Source organism: Oryx dammah, unplaced genomic scaffold, assembly GCF_014754425.2.
Source record: "Oryx dammah isolate SB20612 unplaced genomic scaffold, SCBI_Odam_1.1 HiC_scaffold_28, whole genome shotgun sequence".
Classification (NCBI taxonomy): domain Eukaryota; kingdom Metazoa; phylum Chordata; class Mammalia; order Artiodactyla; family Bovidae; genus Oryx; species Oryx dammah.
The window spans coordinates 8014857-8036417 of NW_024070212.1; the positions used below are offsets into that span (position 1 = coordinate 8014857).

The 21561-nt window shown below is 52.9% G+C and overlaps 2 protein-coding genes across 2 annotated transcripts; one reads left to right on the forward strand and one right to left on the reverse strand.

Moving 5' to 3' along the window:
• Window positions 1–16: 16 nt before the first annotated feature.
• On the reverse strand, window positions 17–8928 carry NDUFS2 (NADH:ubiquinone oxidoreductase core subunit S2). The gene is made up of 14 exons (XM_040230039.1): window positions 8770–8928; window positions 7885–7991; window positions 5378–5568; window positions 3767–3887; window positions 3506–3618; window positions 2939–3013; window positions 2715–2792; window positions 2489–2574; window positions 2165–2284; window positions 1361–1490; window positions 860–955; window positions 604–687; window positions 415–472; window positions 17–230 (listed from the first exon to the last, which is right to left on the reverse strand). Exons 1-14 carry the CDS (start codon window positions 8856–8858, stop codon window positions 193–195), a joined length of 1386 nt encoding a protein of 461 aa, XP_040085973.1. The 5' UTR covers window positions 8859–8928; the 3' UTR covers window positions 17–192.
• A 2659-nt stretch (window positions 8929–11587) lies between these two features.
• Window positions 11588–20392, forward strand: ADAMTS4 (ADAM metallopeptidase with thrombospondin type 1 motif 4). Its single transcript, XM_040230041.1, has 9 exons — window positions 11588–13390; window positions 14498–14821; window positions 15070–15202; window positions 15775–15945; window positions 16688–16974; window positions 17070–17256; window positions 17486–17661; window positions 18581–18756; window positions 19190–20392. The coding sequence occupies exons 1-9, from the start codon at window positions 12653–12655 to the stop codon at window positions 19614–19616; spliced, it is 2619 nt and encodes an 872-aa protein (XP_040085975.1). The 5' UTR covers window positions 11588–12652; the 3' UTR covers window positions 19617–20392.
• Window positions 20393–21561: the final 1169 nt, after the last annotated feature.

Here is a 21561-nt window from a genome sequence, read left to right on the forward strand (position 1 = left end):
AAACAAACCAGAAATTGGGTGTAGGGCCAGAAGGTGGCTAATTTATTGTAATTTCTCCTTTTCTAGTACATGCACAGAAAGCCTGACAGCTAAGCATTCATGTACGTGTATATACACACAGACACGCGCAGTCCCATTTCCAACAATGGAGAGGCTCCACAGAGGGCAGGGAGGTCCAACACTGTTCCCTGCTCACCGATCTACTTCTCCAAACACAATATCTTGGGTACCTAGGAGGTCAGGGAAGGAGAAAAAAAGGTGATGTTACCAAGGATCCAGCAGTCTCTGCAGTGCCCAGGAGACCGAGGATCTGAGTCAATGCCTGCAGTCTGTTGAACAGTGTTCGGTTTCTGTTCCCACAGAGTTCCAAAGTCCCGTGACTAGAACCCCTCCACTACACAACAGGCCTTGTACCTATGATGGCAACGACGTCCGCCAACATGTGTCCCTTAGACATCTTGTCCAGACCAGCCTGGAGAGATTCAGACAGCAAGTATTAGGCAAGATAAGCAAGGTGGACGAGAAGAAATGAAAGTTCATAAAGATCTTAACCATTATTGGATTCACATATTAAGAGTTAGAATCACTGAGGCTGGCTCTTACCAGGTGAGCAAAACCAGGAGCCTTGATCTTGCATCGATAAGGGCGGCTGCTACCATCAGATACCAGGTACACACCGAACTCTCCCTGTCCGAAGAAGGTTGGCTGCCTTCATTAACAGGAAGAACACTTTTCTCTGCCAGCAAAATCCTTTCTATTCACCCTCATGTCCTCTCCCGCTGATGAACGAGAGTTTAATTGCACATCTGTCTCCAGTCGCCCACTGCACACACAGGCTCTCTCCCTCTGCCCGCCTCACCTTGGGTGCCTCGATGGCCGTGTATGTGGCTCCTGGGGGAACTTGGTAGCCCTCAGTGTACAGCTTAAAGTGATGGATCAGTGACTCCATAGACGTCTGGAGAAAGGAACAAGGCAGCATCAGGAAGCCAGATCCACACTGTACAGCAGGCCTTTGCACACACAGAACATAATCTCTATCCCCAGGGAGTCTAAAAATCCCCCATGTAAGTCAGTGAGCAGAGAAGATACAGAAAGAGAGAGGAGAGTACGGGAGGTAACAATCTTACACAGTGAATTCTTTGAAAAAGGAAAACTGAAAAGTAGGATTTAATCCAAAGACTCTCCTCCCGAGTCACTACCCCTTGTCACCTGCGCACCACCCCCCCCACTTTTTTGTATCCCTGTAGCCAACTTGGGCCAACTTCGGAAGATGATGAGGGACAGGGAGGCTGGTGTGCTGCAGCCTGTGGGGTCACGAAGAGTTGGACACAACTGGGCAACTGAACAACAACAGGCCAACCTTCATTTCTGCTCGTTTGGGTGGAGACACTTTGGCGTCATCCACCTTGATCTCCCCAGGAGGCATCTTGTTCAGACACTGCGAGATGATTCGAATGGACTGGCGCATCTCCTCCACCCGACAGAGGTATCTGAAGGAGATGAGGCAGGCTAAGAACAAGAGACGAGCAGCCAGAGGATCGGGTGCGAGGCTGGGAGAATGCGCTGGGCTGAACCAAACAGTGCTAGGTAACTTTCTTCACTCCCCTAGTACGGCATCTCTGCTTGGCCCTGTATAAAACCTAGTCTTCTGATTTCAGCACTGGGCCCTTTCCCAAATCCTCTCCTGGTTTTCTCAGACTGTGTCCTGTAGTATTTCCCTCTTTAGCTCCTCTCTTAAACATGTTTTTGGAGGTGAGAGTCAAATGGACTCAAAAGGAAAACAGTAGCAAACTTTTCTTGGGGTCAGTAAAGAACAGTGGGATTTGAAGCTTAGAATCTAGTGGAAAGAACACTGGATTAGGAGGCTTCTAGTCTCAAACACTACTGACAGAACAATCCCAGGCCAATCTCTAACTTTTATGCTTCAGCTTTTTCAGCTATAAGATGCGGCCAAAACTAGTTCTATCCAAGACATAAGGAGAAGGTAAGGGTAAAAGAGGATGTCACATATGTGAAAGTGCTTTAAAAAGCAACCTAATTTAATACACACAGGTGTTCTGATAGATACTATAAAGCATGAGAAAAAGGAAAGTAGCTAAGAGAAAGGTTTTAGACAGGGAAAAAACCAGGGGGACAATGAGCTAAGAAAGGATTTGGGCCTTACCTATCATAGCAGTCCCCTCGAGAGCCAATAGGCACATCAAACTCCACCTGGTCGTAGACATCATAGGGCTGGGTCTTCCGCAGGTCCCACTGGATGCCTGAGCCCCGGAGCATCACCCCACTGCAGAGAGTGCAATACAGTCAAGGGCCACTGTCCACAGACCAAGAAAGGAGGCGTGCTGTCTTCCTCAGGCTCCCCTCTCCCGCCCGCACACTCTGGGCATGGGATAGAGAATCAGCCTGGCAAGGAAGGTGCCATACCTGAAGCCAGGCTATTAGTCTGGAACCCACCCACCCCTAAAGAGAGAAGTCTTATTGCTCCCACCTAAAGCCATAGTTAAGTGCGTCTTCTGCTGTTACAACCCCAATGTCGACTGTCCGATTTCGCCAGATCCTATTGTTGGTCAGCATCTGTTGATCAAGAAAACTGCTGTATGAACACTATTCAAGACACTCCTCAGATACCTCTGTATTTCTTTTCAACTGGGGACTAAAACCCCACGAACCCTTCCTGGGGGAAAAGGGATTCTTCCCACTGACTCCTATCTTACCTCCTCCAGCTCGTCAATCCGAAGAGAAAAGTTCTTAGAAAACTCATAAATGTCATCCATAAGCCCAAGGGGTAGGTCCTAGAAAAACAGAGCCTCTGCTAGGGAGAGCCAGCTCTGCCTTGGGGGCACAGGGTTGGCGCTTCCATCCGTAGTGCTGCCCTCCAGTGGCCACGGAGGATACAAGCAAGGGCTGGACCTTGAGGCAGGCAGGGGAACCTGCTCACCTGGTGCACACCTCCTGGCCGGACGTAAGCAGCATGCATCCGAGCCCCAGACACTCGCTCGTAGAACTCGAACATCTTGACGGGACACACTGAGTTAGTGACAAAGTCCTGGGTCCCTAAGTCCAACACCATGGTGGTTTACTCCCCCGCCTCCAGCCTTCTGGGGCCTAACCAACACTTCACAGCACAAAGCTCCTTAGAAATATAACCCACGGGATTCCCTGGTGGAAAAGTGGCTAAAATTCTGTGCTCCTGAAGCAGGGGACCTGGGTTCGATCCCTCGTCGGGGAACTAGATCCCCCGTGCCACAACTAAGACCCCATGCAGCTAAATAAATAAAAATACATAACAAAAACTTAAAGTATATATATATATATATACACATACACACACACACACATATATATATATATACACACACACACACATATATATATATATATAAAACCCAGATTAAATACACCTTGTCCCCCTAAATGTTCGTGTTCCTTTTACTCTCGCATCCTTTATACCTGCTCCATCTCAGGTATCTCCTCCCCTTTTCCCATCCTTTCCTCCTCCTTATACCTTCTCCCTTTCTTCAAACATCCAGAAGAAAGGGGTCATAGCCCCAATGTCCAGGGCATGTGTGGTCACAGCCATAATGTGGTTCAAAAGTCGGGTGATTTCTCCAAACAGCACTGTAGAGAGGTGAAGATAGGAAGAGATGGATACAGAAGCCAGGGATCCAGGCTGAGAGAACAGTTCTGGGGTCAGTGCTCCTGAGACAGGGGGCGGGCTCTATGCGATCCTCACAGTGGGCCACGGGAAGAAGGGGATGGGGCGTACCTCGGATCCACTGTGCACGAGGAGGAGGCTGGATGTTGAGCAGCTTCTCCACGGCCAGTGAATAGGCCTGTTCATTACACATCATGGACACATAGTCCAGCCGGTCAAAGTATGGAAGGGCCTGGGAAGAGGGAGAAATGTGGGTCACATCTAACAGGCCCAGGAATCCTCGGTCTGGCTGCTAGAAGCATTGTTCTCAGTGGGTGTCAGAGGTCAGTGCTACATCAGTCTTCCCAATCTCAGGAGTCTTAGAAAGGCAGGATGAAACGCACAGAAGGGGTGGGGTGGGGGCGGGGTTTTTTTTGCCAATTTCCACGGTAAAAATACTCCTACAAGGTCCCATTTTAAACTACCAGCACTACATAACTGAACAGACAGCACTGGGAAGGGTACCACACCACCACAGTACTTCCACTACACAGACGCCACAAAAGCAAACGCCCAGAGAGCACGGCACAGAGGAATGCACAAAGTAACAGAGCCGGGGCTTGTCATACTTCTTACCTTGACTTTTACTATCTTAAACTGCAAGCTGGCATAATTTAATTTTTAACGATAGCTGTGCTTAACAACTGGCCCACTGAAGTGAAAACTTAACAGTCTGCTCTTGCAAGCCAGTATGAGCTGGCTGCAGCACACCACCGCCAACCGCATCTTCTGGGCCAAGCGGAACCTCTGTCCAAGAACAAGGTCTATTTGTGATACTGACGGGGAAAGGTAATCTTAGGAGGAAATTAAGGAAGAGCAAGAAAGATGGAAAGAGACAGGTAGAAAGGACTCATCCGCACAGTACCAAGAAAGCTAAGTCCCAGCTGTTTACTTCAGTTTCCAGGAAGGAGGCGGAGCTAAGACGCCTCTCTTTGGAACAGCCAGTTCTTGCCCTGATGTCACTGTGACGCGGAATAAAGCTACAGGGGTTAACTCTGTGGAGAACGGGACCAGAAACCATCATTGCCAGGACTCTTTAGGGGAATCACATTCTAGTCAGCTGGTTCTAAATCCTAACTCCATCATCCTGTTATCAAGAGCTTTCTTCGTGACAGTAAGAAGAAAAACTTCAGATTTCTATCCCAGGATCCAGTTTCTTCAAATCTGACCCTCACTATTTGGGTCACAGAGTTCTCCAAAAACAGCAAACTCTCACAAACTCCCTCCCGGTCACTCTGACTCACTGAGTATTTCAAAAACAAACTTAGAATGCTGGAAGATACAAAAATCAGCTGTTAGTCCTGGGGAGCTGACGTCTCTCTCCTCTTTCCCTGACCCCAGGGACACCAGCTTTGACGTACTAGCATGATATAAGGGCAGGGAAACTGAGGCACTGGAGTAAAGGTAAAGGGGCCAGCCAAAAGTCAGCCAGAGAAGAGTTAGGAGTGTAGCTCTGGCTCCAAAGCCTTTCTGTTGGGTAAACCAAATCCAGATGATTCAAGTCCACCATCCCCTGCCACATCTCTAAATCCTCCCAACCGAAACTGTCCTGATAACCTCAACAGGGTTCCCTCCCAACCCCCACAACACCCTCCTTCTCTGGGCTTCTGGGCCAGCAAACTGGCAAAACCCCAGGTTAAAGCACCCCCAGTCCTGTCGCCAGGCCTCATTCACCCTCCACACCTGCAGATAGGTCTTGTATTCAATGAGCTTCTCAGTGCCTCGGTGCAGCAGCCCGATGTGAGGGTCGCACTTCCGCACCATCTCCCCACTCAACTCCATCACTAGCCGCAGGACTCCATGGGCTGCTGGGTGCTGGGGCCCAAAGTTCAGGGTCAGGTTCGACACCAGTGTGTCCTTTGGAGGGTCCACATCTGAGAAGTGGGAAAGAGTTGAGCCAAATGGTGATTCCTTTGAGAACCCCCAAAAGACAGCAAGGAGTTAACATCTCCCTGTTTACCTTCCATCTCACCATGCCATATCCTGCTAATTTCCCCATCTTTAACATAACCAAGAAGAACACCATCAGCTGAGGAAAAGGGAAGGGGGATCTAAACTTTCTGCTAAGAGGGAGAGGGACCATGAACCTCACTCTCTCCACATCTCTCAGAATACCTTAACAAAAAAAGATAGATAACATTTACATAGTTCCTATAATATGCCAGGCACTGCTCTAAGCATTTTACTTATTTTAATTAATCATTTCAGCACTGCTCTAAGCATTTTACTTAATTAATCATTTCAACAACCATATTAGTAACTATCTTACTGAAGAAACTGAGGCCAGAAAGGATAAATGAATTCCCACCAAGTCAGTAAGTGGCAGAGTCAGGATTTAACTCAGCCTGGGCAGCTTCAGACTCCACACTCTTAACCACTAAGATACACTGCTCTCCAGCTGTATCTGCTGAATGTCCAACTAATTGGGAAATGTACACTTCATTCTTACCACTACTAATTGACAGCTTGTACCCTCAAGAGGCTTACTATTTAGTTTGGGAAATAAGTACACGTGAGAAACTAGTAACACAGGTCAAATTTACAAGTTGCCAAGGAAGTTGCTGCTGCTGCTAAGTTACATCAGTCGTGTCCGACTCTGTGCGACCCCATAGATGGCAGCCCACCAGGCTCCTCTGTCCCTGGGATTCTCCAGGCAAGAACACTGGAGTGGGTTGCCATTTCATTCTCCAGTGCATGAAAGTGAAAAGCGAAAGTGAAGTCGCTCAGTCATGTCCGACTCCTTGAGACCCCATGGACTGTAGCCCACCAGGCTCCTCCGTCCACGGGATTTCCCAGGCAAGAGTACTGGAGTGGGGTGCCATTGCCTTTCCCAGTAAGTTGCTTAGCTAAGTATTTAAAGGAAGGAAAGACTGTGATGACTTCGTGGAGGCAAGATATAGGCTGCTTCTTAAATACAGGGAATGATTCAGATAGGAAGAGAGAAGAGGCATCCTAGGCTATGGAGAACATATGTCAGATCTTAGAAACAAGCAAGTAAGTATCTGTGGAATTTCTATCTACCAAGCGGCAGAAGATTAGTGTTGGCAGGCAGTGGGGGGTGTGGTTCAATTATCAGGATTATTAGAAACACTTAGGGAGGACTGAGCACAAGCCAGTCACTACACTGAGTGGTTTCTGTTACTAGCATCTCTTTTAATCCTTACAATAACGCTATGAAAGTAGGTACTTCATTCACTAGTAAATGGAGGGTTGAGATCTGAAACCAGACTCTACTTATGCAACCAAAATTCTTTACCGTGGGCTTTGGAGTCAGACAGACCCACGTACAAATCCAGCTGTGTCCTCGATCACCTTTTAATTTCCCTACACCATGATTTCCTCAAAACTGAGATAATATCACTCTCATAGGGTTACTATAAAGACTAAGTAAAATAACACATACAAAAAGCCCTCAGCACATGGTAAGCACTCAGCTATTATTACTGTTAAGTTTTTTGAAAGGTAACTGGAAGTTCCTCTAAAGGTTTTTGAGCAAAAGAATGAATGACATAGTATAAAACGTTTGGGGAAGATAAAGGTGATGACATTGTATAGGACAGCTGAAGGGGAACTAGATCAGTGCAGGAACCCATCAAAGAGATTCCCAAGATAATCAAGGTCTAATATAAAATAAACCAAACCAACAAAGGGCAAGATAACCAGATGTGAAACATTACTACAAAAGAATCTGCATGGCTTGGTGACATATTGAAAATAGACATGGAGGCGAAGAAAGAAAATAGAGCCAAAGGTGACTAAAAACTTTCAATCCTAAGGGATTAGGAAAATGAGTGATTGATCAAAATTTAAAATCACAAGAAGGGCTAGTTTTATGGCGGGGTGGGGGGGAGTTTCATATTTAGAAAGGTTTCATTTGGGTGCCAGTGGGGAAAAACTCCTTTAGCAGGAAATACATTAAACCTCTGGAAAAAGCTGAAGCTAAAGATATAAATTTGGTAGGGATCTTCAAGGGTTGTCTGGACTCTCCTCTTTCTTTTCTCTTGGAATATTCTACTTGGTAAATACCTCCTATTATCATTATTATCATATGTGGTGAGTTGCAAGTAGAGTATTGCAAGCAAAAATAGTTGGGGGCTAAATTCTGCCTCAGACAGACAGCTCAAGGGCACTCAGAAATCAGTGTAGGGCAGGGAAGTGTATGGGTTGGGACAGTGGCCCTGGGCACTCACCATTCCAAGGGGGAGGTTTCCAGTGGGCTGTTTCCTTGGTGGGGTACATTACGGCACCCCCATACTGCTCTGCCCATTCCACATCTGGCTGCCACTGCCGAGCACCTCTGGGGAGGTAATGACAAATCCTAGACAAAAGGCCTGAACAGTGCTTGGTTCCTCTGTTCCCATTCACTTTCACGTGGGCCCTGGGAAGGGTGTCTGGGATTCATCAACGCCAAGTCGCTGACAGAGCTGTGTAGCTCTGGCAGAACAAACTGGAACTCTAGAGGTTCCATTCTTACTAATGACTTATTCCCGGAATCACTTCACCCAACAACCCTATGCATGCAAAGATGGGGATCCCAGGTCCTTTAATTGCTGGGCATATTCATGGTTCCCATCTTAGTGAAGACGAATCCGAGAAAGGTGTTTATTCAAGGTCAACCGAAGAGTAAGAAAAGGGGGGTGGGGCACGCTCGCTCCTTGGCTCTGCTCAAGTACGGCCAGAGGGATGCACTGAGGCCCGGGAACTCCTGGATCACGTTCCTCCTTTAAGTCCACTGGGACTGCTTTCCTTTTCTTTCATAGCGTCTAAGACTTTTCACCCCTGATGGGGTTGGTAGAAGCAGCAGGGCGGATGGGGGGTGGGCGGCATATCACTAATGCTGAGGGGCGGCGTCTCCCTCCACATGATTTCATCCCTGGCCGATCGAGCTGAAACAATCTTTCCTCCCTCCTCCAGAACAGGTACCAGTGGATCCCGGAACCCGAGAGAGCAGGCCAGGGAGAGGGGTCACGGGCCCGGGTCATTCTTGCCTAGGGGGTCATAGAGCCCGTGGAGTTCCCAGACTCGAGAAACCCCAGCCCTGGGGACGGCGCATCGGGCGCCGCCCTTGCTCTCACCTGCTGGGCTGAATCGGCAGTCGGGCCCCAGCCCCGGGCCGCAGCACCTGGGCCGCGGCGCCCCGCAGGAGAGCCCTGAGCGCCGCCATCTTGCCGCCGGAGACGGCTGGAAGGAGAGCCTGGCGGAAGTGCCTCCAGCGCGCCTCCTTGCGGGCTTCCCGCGTATCGGCGCCACGCACCCGCCCGTTTGTAAGCTGGCTCGCTAACCTGACACCAGCCGGGTTCTGCGCCTCGGCTTCACTTTGGCTTAAACAGCTGAGGCTGGGGACCGTGCTTCCCACCGCTCCTGACTGGCTCTTCAAAGGCTGAGCCAGAGAAACTTGCCACCGCTGCTGCTGGCAGCGGCTCCCCTCACGAAGCCTGGGCGCGCTGCCCGTGCGCGCCTTAGAAAGTGTCCTGCCGCCTGGTGCCAGACGCACACTCACATGCAGACCCTTCCCCACTTTCTGCCTGCGCCGCTCTGTTGCTGTAGTCCTGCCCTTCTAGGGCAGCGCCTGCCAGTTACCTTCTTATCCCCAAATCCAAAAGATTTGGTGCAGAGGGAGATAGCTAATTTCCAGATGGCCTAAATGGGTTAGGGGAAAGGGGCCCAAGTGGGACTGGGTGGGTCTGAGAACTCCCGCCAAACCTAAATGAAAAAAAGAGGAGGCGGCCAAGGCCACCAGCATTGGAACAGGCTGCAGGGGTGTGTAGAAGTCGCCTCATCCTAGCTGAGGAGAGGAGGGCCCTTGTAGGTGACCTGATATCTGCCAGCTTTCCAGAACCTACAGAATTACAGACTCAGGAAATGCCCTTAGTGATCCCTAGCCTCCCACTTCTATCCCTGGTCAGTCTCTTTTACCTCATGTGTTTCGGACCTGGCCTCTCCCTTGGCCAATGGCATAGAAATGTGGTACCATCAGGAGCCTGATCCCAATTCTGTGTGGTACAGACAAAGGGGAGTTTCCCAGCCTTGGATCTGGTTCCTGTTCTCTCGGTCTCTAAGCTAAGCTCCAGCTGGGCCACCCGTTGAGTTTGCACATCCCTTCCACTTGGAGTCTGAACGGAGGCTTTCCCCCAGACATCCCCCAGAGAGGGTCCCTGGGCCAGAGCCCACCAGCAGTGCCGAACGGTGGGACAGACAGACCGAGAGAGTGGCAGACACAAGTAACTCTTAGCTACAAAGAAAGAGGGGAAAGGCAGACTTCTAGTTGACCTAATGGGAACTGTACCAAAGAGTGGGACCATATCCCACGCTGTGGGAACTGACGACCTGTAAAGACTGGGCAGCCCCCAAGAGCCAGGCAGAGGCTGGGCCTCCCTGCTCCCTTCATTCCCTGCCCGCTCCCTGGGCCTTGGCTCCCTGAAACACAGTGAATGTGGTAATAGTGTGGGAGAGCGAGGTGGGGACTGCATTTTTTTTTTTTGCCTTAATCCAGCCTAAGAGGGGCTTCCCTGGTGGCACAGCAGTGAAGAATCCACCTGCAATGCAGGAGATGCAGGTTCCATCTCTGGGCCAGGAAGATGCCCTGAAGGAGGGCATGACACCCACTCCAGTATTCTTGCCTGGAAAATTCCATGGACAGAGGAGCCTGGTAGGCTAGAGTCCATAGGGGTCGCAAAGAGTCAGACACAACTAAGTGACACACACACACCCACATGTGTGTCAGGATAGAGGAGAAATCAGGATAGACTCTGGGCTGCTTGGCCCTGGGGGCAACTTGAGCTAGGGTGAGGGATCCTGGGGGGCTGCCTAGGACACTGTATCTTTTGTGCCTGCTGCCTGCTGCCAGCACCCCCCACACACACTCACACACTGCTGCTGTGGCTCTAAGGCCCTTTGTCTCTCACTGCTTAGTCACCCCCTTTGTCCTCGTCTCAGATGGGGGTAGAAAGGGGTGGTAAGAGCCCTCTGGTGATAGCTCCTCTTGCCCCTGCTCCTTCTGGTCTCCTAGCCTTTGTCTGACTCCTGCAACATCAACCCCCTCCACTTAGGAGCAGGGTTAGGGTGTGCGGTGGGTCCACAGGCTGGTGTGGCAGTCAGAAGCTGGTGTGTGATACGGGAAGTGATGGGCACCAGGGCAGGTATTAGCAACCCGAGCAGGAAGGGAAGGGTAGAGGAAGTATTCTGGCGGATGTCCTGTGGAGGACAGGAGGTGACAAGGCAAAGAGTGACTAGGGGAATGGGGGTAGGGGCAGGTGGTCCACCTCTGGGAAAGGAAAGTGCTGACTGTACTCGCCTTCCTGGGGATATCCTGGGGAAAGGAGTGGCCATAGCACGGGGTGAGCAGAAATCGCCCCTACTTCTGAACCCTTTCCTTCCTTGCCTTGGGAGTCCACCCCCAAGACTCCTTTGCTGAGTTCTCTCCAGTCTGAACCAAGGGAATCATTTTGTTTCCTTTCCCAAATGTTACCTCTTCCTCCCCAAGCACTCTCCCCAGCCTAGGCACTGGGCTTCTTTCTCTCAGTGCTCTAAATTTCCTATCTACACAATGCTGCATCCACTCTCTCCTGCCCCATGGGGAATGAGAAATAAAGATTACTAGGTATTCCAGGCAACATTGACTTCTTAGGATGAAGTGGGGCCAAAAAAAGGGAACCAAGTGGGGATTCCCTCTGATGGATTGACACAGGGTGCTGTGGGTTGACTGACTTGAGGCTGGGGGAGGGGTTAGGGCAGTTGAGAGTGGGTAGGAGCTAGGCGGGAGCCTGGGGGAAGCTCCTGGGAACCAGGCCAGGGAAATGGGGAGCCAGGAAGTGGGGAGGGGGAGCCCTGGGGGGAATGGAGGCGGAATGGCTGTTTGGGCTTTGGAGGGGGCAGGGAATGGTAATTCAGGAAGGGGGAGCCTAAGGGAATGAGAAGGGAAGCAGAGGTGCCAGCCTGGGTCTTCCTTCTGTAAAAGTCCTTAATCCTGTCTGCCGTGGCCTCTGCCTGCTTCATGTACCCATCCTAAGCAGACTCATCCTGCCTTTGAGCAGTACCCTTCCTGATCACTGTCTCCTTGCCTGTCCCTTCTTCTGGCCTCCTGTACTCTCTCCAACTGCTTGGTTCCTGAGCTGTGTCAAGTCACCTCCTTTCTTTGTTCTGCCCTCTTGATGAGTCCTTACCTGTTCCCCACCCTCTTTCCCTGGCAGCTGACTCAGTTCCCTTGGCCCTGGAAACCAGCCTATAGGGCCAGAGAGCATCATAAAGGATCCCTGAGAAAAGGCTAGACAGTCGGAGCAAGAATTCTCCCGGGACTTTGATCCTTTCTTTGCGTGTTGGTCAGGCCCTTTCCCTGACTTCCTACCCCTCCTGGGGCTCTGTTGCACAAAAGAGAGTGAGACAGCTGAGAGCCGACTGTGGAGTTTGGGAAAAGGCTATGTCATCAGCTGGCCCAGTGCCTGGGAGAGTCCCCTCTAGCAACTGGGACTGGGCAAGTCCCTTTTTTTTTTTTTTTTAAAGGAAAACAAATGGATTTTTGGGAAGCAATGAGACACCCATCTGAGTTCTGCCACCAGAGCTCTGGGCTGAATGGCTTATAGCTCAGCCAATCATAGCAGCTGGGGATGCTTAAAAAGAGCTGGCGCGGAGAGAAGCTGGGAAGAACTCACAGAGAGACCCACAGACACATAGACACGGGAGAGAGAGAAGGAGAAAGAGACAAAGGCACGGCGGAAGGAGGCAGAGAGAGAGGACAGGCATTGAAGCGAAGCCAGAGAGAGTCTGAGAGAGCAGAGGGAGAAGCCAGAGAAGCTGCAGAAGACATAAGCAGGGAGAAACAGACCTGGGAGAAGGAGGGTGTGGGAGGAGAGTGTGGAGGAACCAGACCACTAGGCACCTCTTCTAAGCCTAAGGGCCAAGTTTTCTCCAACTCCTCTGAAGGTCCCCGGGCCCTCTGAACACTCTGCCTCTGACCCTGGCATGAGTCCGAGCCCCCGGGCTGCAAAGAGGAGCTTTTCGAAGCCGGGGCAGGGAGGACGTGGTGCCCAGACGGCCTCAGTCCCTCCCAGCTGCAGCATCAGTGCCGTGTCCCAGATGGACTCGCATCCCGGGAGGGGCTTGGCGGACGGCTGGCTTCGGGGAATCCAACCCCGCCTGCTGCTCCCCACTGTGCCCCTCTCCATCTCCAGGCTAGTGTGGCTGCTGCTGCTAGCCTCCCTCCTGCCCTCAGCCTGGCTGGCCAGCCCCCTCCCGCGGGAGGAGGAGATCGTGTTTCCAGAGAAGCTCAACGGCAGCGTCCTGCCTGGTTTGGGCGCCCCTGCCAGGCTGTTGTACCGCTTGCCAGCCTTTGGGGAGACACTGCTGCTAGAGCTGGAGAAGGACCCCGGCGTGCAGGTTGAGGGGCTGACGGTGCAATACTTGGGCCGGGCACCTGAGCTGCTAGGTGGGGTGGAGCCAGGCACCTACCTCACCGGCACCATCAACGGAGATCCGGAGTCGGTGGCATCTCTCCACTGGGACGGGGGCGCACTTTTAGGGGTGCTGCAGTACCGAGGGACTGAACTCCACATCCAGCCCCTGGAGGGAGGCGCGCCTAACTCTGCTGGGGGGCCTGGGGCTCACATCCTACGCCGGAAGAGTCCTGTCAGCGGCCAGGGCCCCATGTGCAACGTCAAGGCTCCTCCGGGGAAGCCCAGCCCCAGCCCCCGAAGGGCTAAGGTAGGCAGTCCTGAAGCCTGTGTCCTGCCGTGTCTGTCCTACTGACCCCCATTTGCCTTCTCTCCACCCACTTCCACTTCTGGCCCATCTGCTGCTCCCCTCCCTTCTGCCTGCCTTTTCTCTTTCCACTAGCCTCCTTCCCTGGGAAGCCTCTGGCTTCTCCCTGCCCCAACCCTTCTTCTGGCCAGATCGCTGACCCCAAGGGGTGCTTCCCAGAGGTGGGTCAGAGACTCTGTGCGGGGAGTGACTGCTGCCTCTCCCCATCCCGCCTCTGCACGGCTATGGCCCTGGCTATCCCGCTGGCACAGTCCCCAACAGTGAGGCCCTCCTAACAGCCCCCTGGCCTTGACTCTTTTCTGGGCCCCAAGTTTGACTCTCACCCCACCACCAGCTAAAGGAATGAGGTTTGATGCCCGAGGGATTGGCCTCTGGCTTCTGATGCTGTCTTCAAAATTGTTCTGGCAAACTACCAACTAGGGCAGGAGCGGACGGGGAGGCAAGGCACCCTGAAGTCCGTTCTGGCCGGTCCTTCCCACACTGCGGACTGACTGTAAGGCTGCCTGAGGCGCCATCCTCTCCTCCCTCCCACTCCTGCTCTCCCCCTTCTTCCCTTCCTCCCTCCCTTCCTTTCTAGCTTTAATCCAGACCAGACGCTCCCTCCTCACCCGCCACGCTGAGATCTGGCCCTGGCCCTAGCTGCTGACTGAATTATTCCTCCAACCACACAGGGCAGACACGTTGCAGCCCAGCCCTCTAGCCCCAGTCCTGCAGGCCCCAGCCACACTTGGGCCTGGAGGACCCCATGGTCCCTCCCAGAGGCAGTCCCAACTGGTTTTCACTTCAGAGGCCCACACAGCCCTGGGACGTGGCCTCCCTATCCCCTCCTCTTCTCAGAACCAACAGATGATTTCTCAGAGTTACCGCAAAAGCCCAGGGATTTGGAGTTGTCGGGGGAGAGGCCTCACCAGACCCTTCGAGAATCCCATGGGATATGCGAGGCCCAGCTGGCTCTGCTGAGTTCCAGACCTAGGAAGTGAGGGAGGGGAGAAGTTATGCACGGGTCTGGGAGGCTATTTCAGGATCCTCTTGCCCTCTTTTCCTCTGCAGCGCTTTGCCTCACTGAGCAGATTTGTGGAGACCCTGGTGGTGGCAGATGACAAGATGGCGGCGTTCCACGGTGCAGGGCTCAAGCGCTACCTGCTGACAGTTATGGCGGCAGCAGCCAAGGCCTTCAAGCACCCGAGCATCCGCAACCCCGTCAGCTTGGTGGTGACTCGGCTAGTGGTTCTGGGGCCGGGTGAGGAAGGGCCCCAAGTGGGCCCCAGTGCCGCCCAGACCCTGCGCAGCTTCTGTGCCTGGCAACGAGGACTCAACACCCCTGATGACTCGGACCCTGACCACTTCGACACAGCCATTCTGTTTACCCGGCAGGTGAGGCCCCAGGCAGCACCTCAGGCAACGCCTTGCACAAATCCAAGAAGCACCGCTGCACAGACTCTGGTGTAAATGGGGCCTCTGGAGTAGTTCAACGTGGCACCTGGCCCCAGCCACACTGCCAGTGCCATCTTGGCCCTGAGAGTGCTGAAGGCACAGTGCCCAGGTCCCCACTAATCTGGATCTCAGCCCAACGCACCCCGATGTCATGTTCCCTCATGCGGTGTCTCTGATCCCTCTCCCAGGACCTGTGTGGAGTTTCCACCTGTGACACTCTAGGCATGGCTGACGTGGGCACCGTGTGTGACCCCGCCCGGAGCTGCGCCATCGTGGAGGATGACGGACTCCAGTCAGCCTTCACTGCTGCTCATGAACTGGGTAAGCTGGCGGTGGGGTCATGGGGCACCCGTGAGGAGTGAGAGAGCTGTCAGGGGTGAGGTGAGGCAATGGTGCGCTCACCAGCATACAAGTGGAGGTCACAAGGGTTTTCTTCCTTCTCCCCAAGCCTCAGTCCAGGGCAGTTACCCTTCTCTGCTCAGAATGTAGACAAACAAATTTTTCTATTCAATGAGATAGTGTGTAGAAATCTACTGTGAACTTGGGTGTGTGTGTGTGGGTGTGTGTGTGTGTGTTTGGAGGCGGAGGTGGGACAGTGTTGAGAGAGATTATTCACAAGAGTCAGTGATAGAATGGATGGAATCAGGGTTGGGAATGTTCACTGTAAGGAAAAGTGATTAGAGAGGGCCCCTGAATATATCAGGGGGAAGGGAGACAGAGAAATGGGGGCTACATACTGAGAACCCTGGGAGCACCAGAAAGATGCTGGGGGCAGAATGAGGTGTGGAATGGATCTGATCCTCCGAAGCTGCAGCCAGGCTTGGATGGGTCCGCAGCCCGCTGCAGGCACAGGCATGGGACTCGTGGCCACTCACAGGGCCTCTGCTCCACAGGCCATGTCTTCAGCATGCTCCATGACAGCTCGAAGCAATGTGCTGGTCTGAACGGGCCTGAGAGCACCTCCCGCCACGTGATGGCTCCCGTGATGGCCCACGTGGATCCCGAGGAGCCCTGGTCCCCCTGCAGTGCCCGCTTCATCACTGACTTCCTAGACAATGGCTACGGTAAGCAGATGGCTCTCCCCTTGCCCTGTGCTGGACGCAGTTCCTGCCCACCCCCCCAACAGTATTTCCTCTTCTGCCGCATCCCACGTGGGCCAAATTGACTCCCTCCAACACGCCTCCTCTACCTGTGGGATGCGGTGAGAAAAGTTGCTGCCTTTGTGTGGTTCCCACTTCCTCTCAGGATGAATAGCACAACTATAGGAGGCAAGTTTTGGCCTCAAAAGAATTAGAACTGACCTTCTAAGGGCCAGAACTGTGCGACACCAGAAGGGGCCAGTTGTGAAGGAGGCCTTGTCACTTGAGGCGTGCAAACTCAGCAGTATGACTACGATCGTGCAGTGCTGTTGATGAGAAGCAGATCAAGAAGTCTGTAGTTGGTTAGACTAGGTAGGAAGATCTAGTGCTGTGAGCTCCTCTCCTGATCCTATTTTTTCGATGTGTGCAGATAGATGTGTGACTGTAAGTTACCTCACTTCTGCATAGCCCATCTGTAAAATAGGCATAATAACAGTGACTACCTCACAGGTGCTGGTCAAGATTAAACACATATTATTGGTCAAGCATTTAGTCAATGCTCATCAAATGAACATTGAATAAATTGTAGCTGCTATTTAAAGCGTCTTCCAGTACTAGAATTTGTAGGATCACTCAGCCACCCGGGGAACCCAAGATTTCAGCTGATGACCAGCAGGCCCCTCTGCAACCTCTTGCTGACTTCATAACCCCCTGCCTCTTCTCCCAGGGCACTGTCTCCTAGACAAGCCGGAGGCTCCCCTGCATCTGCCCATGACCTTCCCCGGCAAGGACTACGATGCTGACCGCCAGTGCCAGCTGACCTTTGGGCCTGACTCACGCCATTGTCCACAGCTGCCGCCGCCCTGCGCTGCCCTCTGGTGCTCTGGCCATCTGAATGGCCATGCCATGTGCCAGACCAAGCACTCACCCTGGGCTGACGGTACCCCTTGCGGGCCCGCACAGGCTTGTATGGGTGGCCGCTGCCTCCATGTGGACCAGCTCCAGGCTTTCAACGTGAGATCCCAGGGCAGGGGTGGGGCAGAGGGCCTGGGGGGTGGTGACTGGCCCTGAGTATATTGATCCCGCTCTTCCATTCTGTCCTCCTGCAGGTCCCACAGGCTGGTGGCTGGGGTCCCTGGGGATCGTGGGATGACTGCTCTCGGACCTGTGGCGGTGGTGTCCAGTTCTCTTCCCGGGACTGCACACGGCCTGTCCCCCGGAATGGTGGCAAGTACTGTGAGGGCCGCCGTACCCGCTTCCGTTCCTGCAACACCCAGGACTGCCCAACTGGCTCAGGTGAGGAGTGGGAGGTAGGGGACTGCTTGGAAAGCGTTGGGAGAGCAGAAAGCACTGTCCTTTGAGTTCAGGGACCAAGGAGGTGTTAAGGGTCCTGCTGTTGAGGGGAGTGACATGCAGTCTGTGGGGTAGAGAGCTGCCATGTTGTCTAGAAGGTGTGAGAGGCTAACGGGAGGCTGGTGGGCAATGTGAGGGAGAGGGGCTCTGACTGTCCATTTTAACCTTGCAGCGCTGACCTTCCGTGAAGAGCAGTGTGCTGCCTACAACCACCGCACTGACCTCTTCAAGAACTTCCCCGGGCCCATGGACTGGGTTCCTCGCTACACTGGTGTGGCCCCCCGGGACCAGTGCAAACTCACCTGCCAGACCCGGGCACTGGGCTACTATTACGTGCTGGACCCACGGGTGAGGACCAGAATGCCCCAGGGCCTTGTCTGTGCTCACTCACCCCCCCAGAGGCCCTCTGCTTTCTGATGGCCAAGATCCAAAACAGCGCTATTGCTGGAGTTCCCACGGCCATGCCTGGCCAGCCCAGGGCTCCATTCAGATTTCTCTGTCTATGGGTATTTGGAAAATCAGCCCTGGACTCTGGAGAAGTTGTCAGTCAGGCCGTGCTAGCCTGTCCCATTTCCACTGGTTTCTCCCTCTTCCGCTCCCCATCTTCCAATGCTCTATTTGGTGAGAATGGAAGCCTGTGGCCTTTTGGGCACAGCTCTTACCCCCATCGGATGGGCTGCTCTGTTGAATTACAGTGGTGGCCTTGCTGAGCTCATAGGGGGCCAGTCCCCCACTAAACAGGCCTCCTGGAGAGGGTCATGGCCCTGCCCCGTCCCTCTCTGTGATAGAGCCCTGGACTGAAGCTGAAGAAGGAAGAACTAGACTAGCAGTTTTGCCTCCTTCACCGTGTTCTGGGGAGAATGCCTACTTGTGACTGCCCTCTAGTGTCTAGCTGGGACACTACACCAAGGTTCACGGCTTGGTGTTGGGACTCAGACCTGCAATGCCGATGTTGGCATCTCCTCTTGCCAGCTGTGTAACCTTTGGGCAAGCGCCTAATCTTTCTAAACCTCAGTGTTCCATCTCTACAAACCCCAAATAGTGGTTGTGAGATTTATATGGCACTTAGCACAGTGTCTAATTCAGACTGAGCGTCTGAAAATAGTGGCTTTTATCACTGTCATTATGATTATCATCCCTTACAGAGCCTGGGGTTCCCTCCGCATTCCAGCCACACCCCCTCCCTGATGGGATATGGCTTTTGTTTGGCTTACCAACACCTTCTGATTCAGGAAGACCCTTTCATCACTCCCTCTCTTCTCCTCAGGTGGCAGATGGGACCCCCTGTTCCCCCGACAGCTCTTCAGTCTGTGTCCAGGGCCGCTGCATCCATGCCGGCTGTGACCGCGTCATCGGCTCCAAAAAGAAGTTTGACAAGTGCATGGTGTGTGGTGGGGATGGTTCCAGCTGCAGCAAGCAGTCTGGCTCCTTCAAAAAATTCAGGTTTGTTCACTTCCACCTTCCTGGGGATATAGTGGTATCCTCAACACTGTTTCTCCTTTCAAAGAGCTGACTTGGGAGTCCAGTAGGGGAGACATACAGACCCCTTCTCCAGAGTGTCAGCCTGGGCTTGCCATGAGGGCCACTGTGGGCATTGGGGAAGGCTTCCCCAAGAGGCGACCTCCCTCCTGGAGAGAGTAGAAATTGGACAGGCACCAAGGAGGCGGGGCTTAGAAGGGCACCTCAAGCAGGGGCGGCAGGTGTTAGGGCCCACAGAGAAGAGGGAGGACGCATCTGCAGGTAGCTCAGATCTAGGCTGGACAGCTCAGGTAGGTCTGGGGATTCAACCTGCTACACACGTGTGATGATACAAGCTCTGCTCAGAATAGCAGAGACGGTTCACCGAGATGCTGAGTTCTCCTCTACTCGCACACAGGTACGGATACAACCACGTGGTCACCATCCCCGCTGGGGCTACCCACATCCTGGTGCGGCAGCAGGGGAGCCCTAGCGTCCGGAGCCTCTACCTGGCCCTGAAGCTCCCCGATGGCTCCTATGCCCTCAACGGTGAATACACGCTGATACCGTCCCCCACAGACGTGGTGCTGCCCGGAGCAGTCAGCCTCCGCTACAGCGGGGCCACTGCAGCCTCGGAGACACTGTCAGGACACGGGCCCCTGGCTGAGCCCTTAACGCTGCAGGTCCTCGTGGCTGGCAACCCGCAGAACGCCCGCCTCCGATACAGCTTCTTCGTGCCCCGACCGGCCCCCTCCACGCCACGCCCCACTCCCCAGGACTGGCTGCGCCGGAAGGCACAGATTCTGGAGATCCTCCGGCGGCGCTCCTGGGCCGGCAGGAAATAACCTCACCATCCCGGCTGCCCTTTCTGGGCACCGGGGCCTCGGACTTAGCTGGGTGAACGAGAGACCTCTTGCAGCGGCATCACCCCGAGACGCCGTGGGGGAGGGGCTTAGTGAGCCCCGCCCCTCCTCTCCGCCCTACCGAGCAGGCTGGCCCTGCCGGGGTTTCCTGCCCTGGATGGCTGGTGGATGGAAGGGGCTGGGAGATTGTCCCCTATCTAAACTGCCCCCTCTGCCCTGCTGGTCACAGGAGGGAGGGGGAAGGCAGGGTGGGCCCCAGTTGTATTTATTTCGTATTTATTCACTTTTATTTAGCACCAAGGATGGGGATGAGAGTCAGGGTCCTGGGGAAACTGATCTCCTGCCTTCATAGCTCTCACCCTGTCTAGGAAATCCAGGGTGGTGGTGATAGGTGTACGTGATCTGTGTGTATTTGTGTGTGACAAAGTGTGTGTGTGTGTGTGTGTGTGTGGTTCATCCTGCCCAGCTATCCTCTCCTTGAATTTTATTTTCTGGGAAAGGAAGAGTCAAGGGTAGGATAGGCCTTCAGGGAGTAAGGGATTATCATATTTTTTAAATATAAATTGAGTTCTGCTATTTATGTGCTCCTTTTGGAGTCAGACAGATGTGGGTTGCACCCTGATTCCACATCTCTGAACGTTAGTTTCCTCATTTGACAATAATAATACCTCCTTTGTAAATTTGTTATAAGGATTAAATACTGTAAATAAAGAACTAGCATAATGCCTAGCACTCGATAAGTGCTCAACAAATGTCAACTGTTGTCCGTTGTTATTATCACCACCTTGCTGTCCTCAGCTCCACTGTCTCCAGAGTCTGCAGTGCATCTGAAGCTGGCAAAGATCTGCGTCAGTGGTGCCTGGCCTCGCCCCCAGGCTCAATCCCTTTGGTTGGCAGAGCCCTAGCCTGGATTTTGAAGGGCTGTCAGAGAAAGGACAGTCCTGTCCCTGATTCCTGGAGGCTCCCAACCACATGGAGACTTAATAAACACTGCAGTACAAGCACGGTTGAAAAGAACATGAGGGTGAAAGATAACAACAACTATGTCAATACATACAAACAGTGCTTAGTAATGAGAGTGCTAGGTAAGGGGGTCCTGGGGAAGCTGTTTCAGAAAGACCACTGGAGCAGGCGCTGGTGGGTCTGAATCTGAGTTGAGGTTCAGCATCTTATTAACTGGTAGTGGTGGATAAGTCACAGATTTTGAGCCTTAGGTTGCTCATGTGTGCAAGAGGGCTAAAAATACCTCTTCCCACAGGGTTATTCTGAACAAATGTTGCAGTATTTTCAAAACTGTGAAGACTGTCCCCATGTGAATTACCCTTGTGAGTACTGAGTAACAGGCACAGAGTCCTTAGAAACCAGTGTAAACCTAGCAGACTTCTCTGAAGACATGAGGTTAGAATGGAATTCAGTAAGAGGTGTGGGAGATAGTCAGGAGGGCCAAAAAAAAAGGCATGGAGAAGCTGAGGCAAGGGGGAACCAAGTGTTCAGTGCTGGCAGAAAACACCTGAAGGGCAGTTGGGTACTAAACAATTCTATTTTTTTCTTCTGACTGGGTGACTTTGATTAAACGAACAGGCTTGTGATAGGGTGGCAGGTAGACCCTGCAAGAATTTGGAGTCTTGAGGCAGTAGCAGGACTGCTAGGGATTAAAGAAGGTCTAAATGTGGAGGTGAGGGAGGAACTATAGGTAAAGAAGAGCCTGAGGTGGAAGTGGAGGAAGAAGAAGCAGGGAAAATAGAGGCGTTTCATTATGCCACAGTAGTTCCTGGCTGGGCTGCCACACATTGCTTGGGATATAGTGCTGGGACTAGGGGATTAAGGCAAGCCATGGAGAGTGGCGGTAGTATGTGCCGTGCTCACTGGGGCTGGGCTTCGTTGCTCGCGTCTGTACCAGGCAGTGCCTTGCCAAGTGCACTGGAGT

What these genes read in the sequence shown, in the direction of transcription:
- NDUFS2 (XM_040230039.1), bottom strand. Translation starts at nt 8,858, where the DNA reads ATGGCGGCGCTCAGGGCTCTCCTGCGGGGCGCCGCGGCCCAGGTGCTG. An exon ending in CGAGGGGACTGCTATGATAG is followed by an intron (nt 1,491 to 2,164) that starts GTAAGGCCCAAA and finishes CATCTCCTTCAG; the next exon opens with ATACCTCTGTCGGGTGGAGG. An exon ending in CGGCCATCGAGGCACCCAAG is followed by an intron (nt 688 to 859) that starts GTGAGGCGGGCA and finishes TTCTTCGGACAG; the next exon opens with GGAGAGTTCGGTGTGTACCT.
- ADAMTS4 (XM_040230041.1), top strand. Translation starts at nt 12,653, where the DNA reads ATGAGTCCGAGCCCCCGGGCTGCAAAGAGGAGCTTTTCGAAGCCGGGG. An exon ending in CACTGCTGCTCATGAACTGG is followed by an intron (nt 15,203 to 15,774) that starts GTAAGCTGGCGG and finishes TCTGCTCCACAG; the next exon opens with GCCATGTCTTCAGCATGCTC. An exon ending in GGACTGCCCAACTGGCTCAG is followed by an intron (nt 17,257 to 17,485) that starts GTGAGGAGTGGG and finishes TTAACCTTGCAG; the next exon opens with CGCTGACCTTCCGTGAAGAG.